We start from the raw sequence: 12,144 nt of genomic DNA, 5'->3' as shown, positions 1-12,144 counted from the left end.
CTAAAGCGCAAGTATAAATTAAAGCAGAATAACACTCTTTATTGTCAGGAGTGTTATGTTTTTAGAATATCACTTCTACGCGCATATATTTTCTTGGTTGAAAGTTGGATGCTTTCCTGGAGATATTCTCTAGGTTGTGTTTCCTGATTCAATATAAACCTAAATCATACAGAAGAAGTGAACATTTTTCATAGCTGAACTTGTAACAGACCAAATTGGTGAAATACTGAGCATAAAGATAGTTCAGATACTGAAAGGTAGGTGGGTACATCTACACTAGTAAAATAAGCTTCTGAGCTCTGGAAGGTTGTCATCTATACTGTTGAATTGTTAACACGGTCCTGGGTATAGTTTTGGTCCTGTACAATTCTCTCTCTTCAAAAGTATCCACTGTCAGGCCAAGGACCATTCCTCATAGGTAATTCTGCTTTGAAGACCCTGCTCTGAAGGCTAATGAAGTTTAATAGTAGGGGTGTGAACCCATCCATGCCAACTGCCCTGCCCTAGTACGTATAATGCTTGGAAACAGTAAAACACTCAGAATCTGGAAGATTAAAGCCTTACCTATTGTGCTTTGATAGGTATCTCACCAGATTTATAGCATTTTCCTTTGTTTCTGTGTAGTACTGGGTGGTTTTGAACACCTTAGTTATTGAGTAATCCTTTATCATCATCTGAAAATGCACCACATTTTCACACATGCGTGCTATATGTAGCATGCAACTTAAAAAATAGCCATTACCTTGACCGTTCAAAATTTGTAATACACAAATGTAACGATATAAGCAATTTTCATAATCTGAGGGTCAAAATGGGATGTTGCTAACAGCTGGAAGCTGATTTTTTTTTTTAAGAAAATGGCCTTACATCCATTTTCCAACCATTTCAGTGAAAATAACACTTCTTTTAAATGTTTGCAAGTTAGAAACTTTTTGTAGCTGAGGAATAAGACTTCCTCTTATTTATCAAATTTATCTCTCGCAATTTGGAGCTCATTTCAAGCAATGTTTTCCCAGGGTAAGAATAATGATGTGTCTTCAAAATCTGGTCACGTCGGTCAAAGAGGGAAACCACTACAAAGGTGTTACAGTTTTTAGCGTTCAGGACTGCTATACCTCATGACCCACAGCTGCAATAAGGTTGCAATTAAAATGAAAGTAGAAGCCAAGGAAAATGGAAACTGGGAGAAGACCCGTTCTTTCCCTTATTTGTTCCCAGTCTGATTTGTGATCTGATCTAAGACCAGAGATGGAAGATGAAAGGGGGCTGCAACGCCCTGACCTTTAGTTACGTACTCCAGTGGAGGACTCCTAAAGGAGGAGCTAGTATAACATGCACGGAGGGGAACAGAACCACAGGAACAGAAAGCACTATGGATATTTAGTACCTGGAGTCACACTGCATGACTTCCTAACCGCAGGCTACAGGAAAGAGCTATGTGGTTGTGTCATCCTTGAGTGCGTCACTAACGGTGAAATGATCAAACTATGCTGATGGGCCATGAGATTACTGTAAAGAAGTATGCTGCTCACGCAAGATGCAAGAGGTGTCTTTCTCTAAATTAAAAATCAGTCAAACAGAAATTTCTAGGATTTTGGCACTATGATGCCATTAAAAATGAATTTAGTTTTAAAATGCATTATGGTTTTAGTAATGAAAAGGATGTACAGTTAAAAAACAGTGAAACTATTTCTTTTTTTTTTTTTTTTTTTTTTTTTTAATTCCCATGATCTTTTAAGCTCTCTGTTGTGGCTGCTTGCGATATATTTATTGCTAGCCACGGTGTAATTCCTGCCTTCTGCTCTTAAACTAAATTAAGATGTTGAGAAGTAAAAACAAGAATGTCAAGATGGGTGCTGAAACTGCCTATGTTTTATTTTTAATTGTAGTCATAATTTAAGACAAGGTTCTATGAAATGAAAAAAGAGAAAATTATATTACCTTATTAAAAAGACAGTGTGTCTTCAGCTTGTTTAAGATGGTATTTTGAGGCTTGACAGAATAATTGATTCAGGAGTCTAGTAATAGTTCAGTGCAGTCTTTCATTTCTAGGTGACATAGAAGAATCAAACACAGATCCATTGTAATCTCCAGTTTTTGCAATTTCAAGGCTACTTGATCATCTTAATTCAGATCCTATAAATCAAATTACTCTTGGCAGCAGTATTGACTGATGAGAATGTATCAGGCCTGCTGATTTCTGCAAATCAAAACTGAGATACTGAGAATAGGAGGAAGTGAAGAAGCCTGTCCTCTCACAGGCTGTATTTTACCAAGAAAATTATGAATGTTATGGGATTTTATGTAAGTGCACATCAGCAAAAGAGACAAAGATAGAAACAGAGATGGTATGTTGGGATGTTGAGGCAGAGGACAGAGACTAAGAAACCGTAAAAGCGATGTGAAAGTTGTATTTGAAAGGGAGGAGGTTAAAATCAGATGCATTGAAGGACAATGAGAGGGATGGAGTGACTGATAAAGTCAGTGGGAGATAGGACTGTTAGGGAGTTCTTTTGAGAGACCTTGATGACAAAACCACAGAGAAAGCAGAGGAGAAAGTTTTGGAAGACCAAGTAGAACTGGAATCAGCTAGGATACTGTGAAGGGTGTTTTAGAATAAAATAAGTAGTTTTGGGGGGAATATAACAATAGATAGGAGAAAACTGAGAAAAAGAATGGGGTGAAAGGGAAAATGTGTAGAAAGAAAATGGGATTTTAAGAAAGAAGGAAGCTGGAGAAAGGAAAATTTCTGAAGTAGGAGTGAGTTGATCAGAGAATGAGAAGAATGGAGTCATCTGGGCAGGTACCAAAATGAGGGGTTTATGCAGCCCCATGGCTACAATCATACCTAGTTATGTATGTGAGACGAGCCTGGGGGAAGGGGCTACAGCCTCTTACTTTCTTTGGTAAATCTGTATCTTATGTGCTAGCTAGCATTTGAGAATGTAAGTTCAGTTCTCTGTTCTATCATCCATTTTCTGCATGATATAACACAACTGAAACCAGTTTTTACATGATGTAGGGCAGCTGGAATTTGGCAGGATTTGCCAAATGCAGAATTTCCTCAGGTTCATTGATTCTCAGTGATTTAATGAGCCACACATCTGTCACTTGGGAGAGCTCTAGACTCTAGTTCAGCATCTGTAAAATGGGGCTAATAGCTCTGCCATAGTGCAGAGGAGTGTTGTAAGAATTAATTCTTTAAAGACTGTGGTAGCACTATGTACACAAATCCCAAAGATAAAAGAAGGTGGAGTCACAAACTTGTGTTGCAGAGTACTTCAAGGCTGGAGAAAAGTTTTGATGTTAAATTGAGAAAGGAATTTTGCCCTACTCCCTCTGCTGAATGTTGTGAGAAATACTTGAATGATCCCTTGCATGCTCATAGTGTTACATGCGATTCATGGTAGCATTACAGAATTTGCATGCAACTTCCATTCACGGGAGCATTAAGTAAGTGCTTACTTGTCTTTTTAATAGAAAGGCAATTCGTTATGTGTATTTTGATGCCTTTCCTGTTTTGCAGTGTTCAAAGTGGTATCTTTCATTGACATAAGTTCACTACTGACTTAACATGAAAATATTTTTCTGATTAGACCTGATTTGAAAGTTATTTAAATCTTGTTATTGCAATATCTTTAAAGATTTTTATTAATATCTTTGAAGATTTTTATTGATACATTTTTGCTTTTGCATTGATGATAAGGTTTCTTCATTAGCCTGATTTGGTATGCTGTTTTATGATAGTCTAGTGTTTTCTAGGTCGGTATTATGACAATTGAAATAATAGTCATGAAGAAACATTTTAAAGTAAACAAAATCAGTCATTAAAGAGATTTACACATAACAAGTGAATTAAATGAATGTAATGAATAAAGAAAATCTACTTAAGGACAAATCTGCATGTGGTTCTATAGCATACATACAGGGGTGAAGTTAAGCCATAAGTATGCTACAGTTTCATAAGGGTTATCTGAGTGTGTGCAGACCTTCTGTGTAGTATGAGGCAGACATGTAATGTAATGACTGACAAAGCTGGCTTTGGTACAAAGAATAAAAGAAGCATCATCTCTTTGGGACAGAGTTTTGTGTTTGTACGATCTTCACAGCTATAAAACCTTGACCCCTGACTACATTTCCTTGATATTATGGTATTGCATATAGTAAGTGGTCGTCTTAGAATTATTCAGGACCTATCTTGAGAGATCTCAAGGAGTAGCTTTGAAAGCTGCAATCCTGGACACCACGGTACAAGACTCCAGTAAGTGACTTGTTAATTGCTGGCTACACATTCTGCCAGTATGGCTGGAATTTGGCTCCAGATTCTAATAAATGAAGTAAGGTATGTGAGCTAGAGATGGGATTCAGTCTGAAACTAAAACACCTGTGCTTTCATCTCTGTATATAAGAATCTCTGTCTGATTTGGATATCTAATCTCCCATCATGCTCAGGAGAGATGTAGAATTCAATTCAATTGCCTGAAAATAGGCATCTAATGTCATTTGAAGTGCCATAAAGGTGTCTTTGACATGCATGTGGAGGCTGTCAGGTATGATATAGGGCATACATAGGGGAGACCTGCACTTTTCTGGATGGCACCTGGATGCCCCAGGGAATCTCCAGTGATGGTGGATACCTGTGTTAAGGCAAGTGAACCAAGATGACTGGGTGAGGTCAATGGTTCTTTGGACTCTATTGATTGTATTGACTAGATCTCAACTGACTGTAATGGGAGCTTAGATACCTAGTGTAGAGGTAAATGGCTATGCTATAAATTTAGTTATCTAAATCTGGGACTGAATTTAATCCTAACTCTGGAAAAAAACAATTTTTTCTACAGTTTTTGTGCAAACTGTGCTTTAGAGAGACACAGAGGGATAAACCAGTTTGTGTTTACTGCATCTCTCTTAACATATATTAATGAACAATTAGCATACTTTAACAATGTAACATTTTACAGGACCCAGAAAAGGTGCAACAGTTAGCTACAAAAGCTCAGATGCTAGATTCCTGTGTAATTGTGTAGAAAAATTATTGGCACATGTTGACAGATGGACCTTGTTAGCTCCAAACAATATAGCAGAAGTGTTATGCTGTAGAGCACTAGAAGCTGCGTGAGGTTCTGTACAGAATCCTTAGATTGGAAAGACCTATTAAACTGAAATGTTTTTCTGAATTAATAATAATGTCAAAGCCCAAAATAATGTAGGAGGTATTTTGTATCACCCAGGTCAGCAGATGGTTGCATGTTAGCACAAACAAACAGAAAACCTGTTTCTAGCTTCCATAATCATCTTTGAAAATCACTCTGGACTTACTTTATATCATTAACCCATGTCTCCAGAGCAAATCATAGCTATTTATTGATGGACATATTTTCAGAATCTGTGAGTATTTGCAAACTAAACTGATCTTTAAAAACGCTTCAGAACAGTGTGGGGTTTTTTGGGTTTGTTTCCCCCCTTGCTCTGCCCCCCACCAAGATCTTGAAGGTATTTTTGTGAAACTTTTTAAAGATGTTGCAGTAGTCTGAAATACTACGCTAAGGTGTAGTGATCATTCATAAGTTAGTAAAAGGCCATATGATGCATCAGGTACTGCTATTCTGACTCCAAGAAAGGAGTTGAAGCAGTGGCTGGAGATTGACTGGACAAAGGCCAGAGCAGTTTTTGAAGCTGCTTAGGAAGACTGAGCTGGACCATCCCAGCTGCCTTTTTAGGTAGGAACTGTCTCAGTTTTGGAATAATCAGAGATCCTGCACATCATGTTACTTGAAGTGTCACCTTTTCAACTCAGAAGCTGAATTCCTGCAAAACCACAAAGACAGCATTGCTTGGGAAAGGGCCAGGAACATGTTTCTAAATGACCGGAGATCTTTTTCAGTTTTAGAAATAATTAGGTCATTGATGAATTTGTTGTCTAGGAAAAGTGTGCAGTTCAGGTTTAATTAGTACACATGAATATTTTTGGTCTGATCAGAGAGTTATTTTGGCTCAGGTCCCAAACAATGACTTTTAACCAGACCGTTTGATGTTGGAGTCTGTCCCTGTTCATTGGACTCTCCCATGAAATTACTAGCCTTAGGAGTCAGCCTTTCAAAGCAGAAGCTGGTCTTAATTATTAAAGAAAGTAAATCCCCTCTATAGACTGTAGATGAGTTCCAGATGAATGCTCAAATTTACCCTTTGCAATATTTCTGTTTTAAGAGGACACGGTTAGTTCACATGGTGCCCAACACAGCTTTAACAAACAATCAATATTATGCAAACCTAAGTCTATTTAAGTTTTTGTCTGACATTCCAATAGAAAGGGTGATTTGTTAGTGGAAACAGTCTAGTTCTGTATTTGTAACACAAACATTGCAGGGCTCATAACCTAAAAATGAAATATTCTGACCTGTTAAGCCTGACGTGCTAAAACAAGAAGAATTAAAGCACCCTTTACTCTCTTTTTCTATTTACTTTTCCCACCTTTAGTTGTCTAAGGCAGCAGTTCCTGAGATGTTTTTCACTGTCGTGAAATAAATATACAGACAGCTATACACCTGGATGCAGGGCCTCCTCTATTTTGAAGGAGACGTTTAACGTTCCAGGTCATTGGTCTTGAAGCAGCAAGGAGCATCGTGGGGATAGGATATTTTGAGTATGGAGCCAGATGAGAGCTGCAACAGACTATTTAGTATGACATTGCAAAATGGTCTGTGGCTTATAGTCCATGGCATCGAGCACTAAGGTTATGTCTATATTAATACGTAGTACAGTGCAATGGGAACAGATCTGTGTAGTGAAAAAGTTGTTGCTGACCTGATGATCACACTACATAGATTTCATTGGTTTTAATTTGGGCTAGCATTAGTGTGGTCCTATGGTCAAAAGGCCATAAAGGGTTGGAGCACATTTTATACAATCCTGTAATGTACCTTATAGTGTAGATCCACTCAAAAGGAACGAGTTTCTTGTGCTCTGAAGCTGCTCTGCGATCCAAAGCACAGCCATTAAGTAGGGTCAATGAAGAGGTTCACTTCAAAAGTAAATGTTTGATACAAACTAGTATCAAGTTTTTCACTATTCCGTGAAAACTCATGAAGAAAGTTTGATTTTCATGTATGTTTTTTAAGCTGACGCTTTTCCCCTAAGCTTTTACACATTTCAGTATTTGAATATTTAAGGCAGCCCTTCATAAATTGAATAAACAGCAGAGGGTTGCTTTCGAGTGATGAGTGCTTGGTATTATTTTGTAAATTTCATTATACAGGCATCAGCGGTCTAATTGTTTTGCAAGATGTACCCAGCAATGCAGCTGGTGAAGAGCTCCCTTTCTTATCAAAAGATGATTGCAATTATTATGTGCAAGGCTGTAAAACCCTATTTTATTTTGAATTAAATTGATTAGAATGAAGACATGCATTTTTTCTAATAAAGATTAATCCAAATTTTGGGAAGAAATTATCTCTACACACCACAGCTTGTCATATGAAATTATTTTTACTAGTATAACCTTTGAGCCAAATAAAAACAGTAAAAAGAGAGAAACCGTAGGTAAATTTATTAAATGTCAAGTAATGAAAACTATACAAAAAGTCTGTATTTTTCACTCCAAACTTCTATTTTTTTTGTAGCCCAAGCAGCGCACATCAATAGTATCTTCTCTGGAATTTCACCGAGTGAATCACAGCCACAATTATTTTGAAATCAACTCATCCATTGGCTGTACAAGTTTTATTTCTACTCCTGCAATCAGTCCAGCTAATTATTCCTTTGGATCTCGGGAATACAGTGTTGAAGAGAGAGAACTTCCAGGTATAGAAAAAAAAGCTTACTTTGCCTATCAACAAAGCTTTATAAAACTATAGGTCTGTGGGTTTAAGCTGGAATTGCTGTTGTCTTTGGTAGTGAAATACATTTATCATAAATACACAAAATTATTCCTGATTTTTTTTCTGCTGTTCAGCAAAGGGTTCTCATATTTCATGACCAATATTATTAAAATACACTTTTTCCTGAATGTTATATTTTGAATAAACCAAACTTTGTTTTACAGAAATGCCTAGAGTTTAGATATTGTAGTTTTTGAAGTTACGATGATGCAGGTACACACCTACTTTCATCATTGTGTGGTCAGCATTCTCTAATATGAACTTTAAGTTGGAAAAATGTAATTAGAAATCATTATGTAACCATCAGCAAAGATGAGGAAGGGAAGATTTCTAAGTCACCTGACAACGTTTCTGCAGTAGTAATGGGATTCATTAAAGCAAAACTTTAATATATTTGCTCTGATGATAAGAATTGAATAGAGTAATAGTGTGATTGTAACTGTGGAGGTTTTATCTGTTTGTAGAGGTTTACATAACGAAAATGCTTTAAACAGGATTAAAATATTTTCTTCTTCACAGATCAAAACTTCAGGAGCAAGAAAGTGTCAGTAAATGGTGCATTTAGCTGCTTCTGTTCCTTCATTTAGCCCTTTATTTAGGCTAAACTTGTAGCAGGAAAGTATAGTATTTGGGAAATGTATTGAAACTAAATGTCTTTGATAGCTAGTTTATGGGATCTGCAGATGGAGTTATTTCTTTTAAAGATATAAATAGAAGTAGATTGCTATAAAATAAAAGATAATACAAATGTTGAAATTCAGTACAAACTTATCAATTGGCTTCTGTAGCATTGGTCTTCAAATGAGATGAATCCTCTACGTTTCTGGTTGGTAGGGTTTGAAAATTCTGAAAACTGTTGCTTTTAAATGATTAAAAAAAAAATTATTTCCTAGTTAGATCAAAGGAAAACTATATTGTTAAAGAACTGTCGTGAAATAAGTTCAGAGTGAGAAATCCTATCTGTTATGATGAAGAAAGAGTTAAAATGATCAGAAATTATTCATATTGTTTTTCTTGGACTGGCTGTGTCGTTATCTTTGAAACTTGAAAAAGAATGTGCTTATATTCGTGGATATAGCAAATCTTTTCAAGCCTAACTGGAAATAATTAATTTGAATGGTATCTTTTATTCCTAGGTCTGGGGTCATTTGGTTCTTTAGGGGTTTGGGTAGTTTTTATTGTTATTGTTTTTTCCACTGTAAATTCTCTTCAGTGATCACAATTTTATTCTGGGTAGTTGAATGATACTATGTCTTGATGTTTAAAAGCAAAAATAAGAAAACAGAAAGAACATTCATTGGAATTAGATAATAAACTTCTCCAGATTTCTGCTGTTGCACAGTTCTGGTTAAGTTCTTCATAATATCTGGATTTGCTTTACTTTTGTCTTCTTTGGTTAAATTTACAATGCACTGCACTCAGTAACTTTTAATCACTGCATTTCATTTGGTTTGAAATTGGAACTATAATCTCATGCTTATTAGAACTGTACATTTCTAATTTGTGGATGAGTTTGATTTATGGATTGAGTGGAAGTTGAATTTCCTCTCTGCCTGGAAAGCTGAGAAAATAATAAAGGCAAAATGACTGGTTCTGAAGTTCTGGGCATCTTCTACAAGTTTTTCAAGAGTACAGTTTACCATAAGTAAATCATTAATTTACCATCAGTAAATGAAATAATTATAGTAAGAGTGCAATTCCACCCACCCCCCCTTTCTCAGATGGTTTCTATCCTAGAATTATTTAAGTAATATATAGGATCACAGATTAGATGCAATCTTAGTCTGAATGAAAAAACCAACATTTTATTTTGCTCATTAAGGTCCTTTCGACTCCTTAATGATAGATGATGCACTGTAATTCTGCAAGAGACAAGGAGTACTAGTGTGTAAAGAGAATAGCAAAATAGAAAGAACAGATCAAAATTGTCTCTCTTGGAAAAGTCTCCGAGGCTTGTCTCTTACCTAGATTGTTAAAAACTGAACCTTGAATAATAATGGTCAGCAAGAAGTAGCAGAAGCAGTGTTCAGCTTTTTTTCTGCTTTAGCTAGCTGTTGTTTCACTGAAAGGTTCCTTGTTACTTTTCCAGATATGCGGTGACAACAATTACAATTCATCATATGTCTTGATTATAATACTCTGAATTGCCAAATTGTTCTGAAAATGCATGGAAGATCTGCACCTTAAAAGAATGTTTAGTTTAATAATAATTGAGGATTTGTGCGCGTTTGAGTGTTTCCTTCTATATTATATTCTTGGGCATTTGCGTGTCTCGGTTTTTTTTAAAAAGAATCATTGGCAAAAAGCAACGAATTATTTTATCATGCTTATTGAGGTCAAGGGTCTTCTGGCTGACCAGAAAGAAACAATATACAGAATGAACCCATTTTCATGGTAACTGCAGCTAGTAGTTTTCTGTTGCCTTCTTTGAAACAATCAAAATGCTTTTTACAGGATTTCTAAATCAGGAACTGCCATCTAAATAAGGCATTAGTATTTCCTTACTCAATTTCAGTGCTTTTTATGTTTTCTTCAGGAAACTTGCAATGATTCATTATCATTCAGATGAGACTGGGAGATGAATACAACAAAATAATTATTCTAAAATCTTCATCATTTTACCTCTACCTCAATAGTCTGCTACGAAAGAAGAATCAATCTCTTGTAACTTTCGATGGATTAGAGAAAATTCCGTTTTATATTTGGGGATCACAGTTTTAGTCTTGGTGTTGCTAATTCCCTACATCCCCTGATTTGAAACAGGGATCCCGATTTTCAAGAAGTGTATTTCTATCAAGTAGAAAACCACTGAACTCTACCACAGCACTATATTATCCGACTGACAGCATATGACAACATTTTCTGATTAATTAGCTGGAGAACAGTCCGCATATAATGGTAAGTATGTGCTTTAGCTTTGGGATCAGATGACCTTGTAGTGTAAACAAAACCGTGTATGTTGCCTGCATGGATGGCAGAAGATACCTTAATATCAGGTTGCCTGCAACTAAAATGTAAGGATAAAGATTCTGTTACTTGTTTTGAACTTTAACTGGTGGAAGAACCTGCAACAAGTTGATGGAAACTCTTCTCTCACTCCAGTATACATAGGGCAGACTGTGAATGCAGCTTTGGCGTGGCCTATTTTCACAGCTTTATTTGCAGCAAGAACATTGACTTCATAGAAGTGTTCTGGAATTCAGAGTGAATGATCGTGCTTTTATGGCATTGCATTTCACCTCAAGTTGTGGGTCAGTGGATCCAAATAATGTCAGCTACTACCATTAAACTTTCTATACTAAAAGTGAGTCCACTCCATTGCACAAGGAAGTCATTACTGTATGTAATTCTGTCATGGCAAGATGCTAGTCATGAATACATGTTTAGTAGGTGTTTTGTATGATAACACAAATAAAAAATTAAAGACCTGATAATCAGGTGATGGTTTCGTTTGTGAGATGTTCCTCATATAACTTTGACGGTGAACAAAGACCACTGGATGTGCAAGATCATTCACTCCAGAAGAGGGCAGTCTGGGCTTTCGGGGAGGTGCCTCTCTAATCAGGTCTATGCCTTGTTATATATATCCATGAAGTTCTTTTGAAACTGTAGATCTTAAAGATTGAAGGCAGCAAAATTGTGGCCATCCTGGTAACGTCAGCTTGGCACAATCAACACACTTGCAACTGAAATTGTCACTCTGGATTATTTTATTTTTCATTTCTGCTTGATCAGTCAGAATAATGGATTTTTCTCTAACCCATATTAACTTCATTATGTCTTCTTGTACTGAGTATAATTGGACTGTGAAATTAAAAAGGCAGTTCTGCAGATATTCTTGTTCTGTTTCAGATCAGAAAATAGATCTGCACTCAGATGCATGTATGCAGCAAAAATGTCAGCAGTTGTCTGTAGGTAATCTCATTACAATCTTTATTTTCAGTCCAAGAAAATCTTTACATTTTCAGTAAATTCTCTATACCGTTCATTGTAAAAGAGCATACAGTTTTTCCCGCATCTTGTTGTGGTACCTAAAGGTATTTACTGAGTTTATCTCTTATTTACAAAGTCTGTCTCCACTGTAGGACCTTAGTGTAGCTCTTACTCTTTTTACATGTCTTGTTTTCTGAGTTTGAGTAACATTATTTCATTCATCTAAGAAGGCTACATTGTTCCTTAGAACAACCCAGAATGTACAATCCAAGAATTCAATCTTTAGTATGTGGACTATAATTTTTTCTCTTCTACCACAAAAAAAGTAATATTT

At 36.1% G+C, this 12,144-nt stretch overlaps 1 protein-coding gene across 2 annotated transcripts in view; it reads left to right on the top strand.

The window, feature by feature from the left end:
- ANKS1B (ankyrin repeat and sterile alpha motif domain containing 1B) overlaps nucleotides 1-12,144 on the top strand; it is a 449,770-nt gene that overhangs the window by 167,294 nt on the left and 270,332 nt on the right. For both annotated transcript variants that reach the window (XM_075151688.1, XM_075151680.1), the window contains exon 12: nucleotides 7,620-7,800. In XM_075151688.1, the coding sequence (XP_075007789.1) occupies nucleotides 7,620-7,800 (181 nt within the window). The remainder of the gene's footprint in view (nucleotides 1-7,619; nucleotides 7,801-12,144) is intronic.

The sequence above is a fragment of the Calonectris borealis genome, chromosome 1 (assembly GCF_964195595.1).
Source record: "Calonectris borealis chromosome 1, bCalBor7.hap1.2, whole genome shotgun sequence".
Lineage (NCBI taxonomy): Eukaryota > Metazoa > Chordata > Aves > Procellariiformes > Procellariidae > Calonectris > Calonectris borealis.
This window is presented reverse-complemented; position numbering and strand designations above follow the sequence as displayed.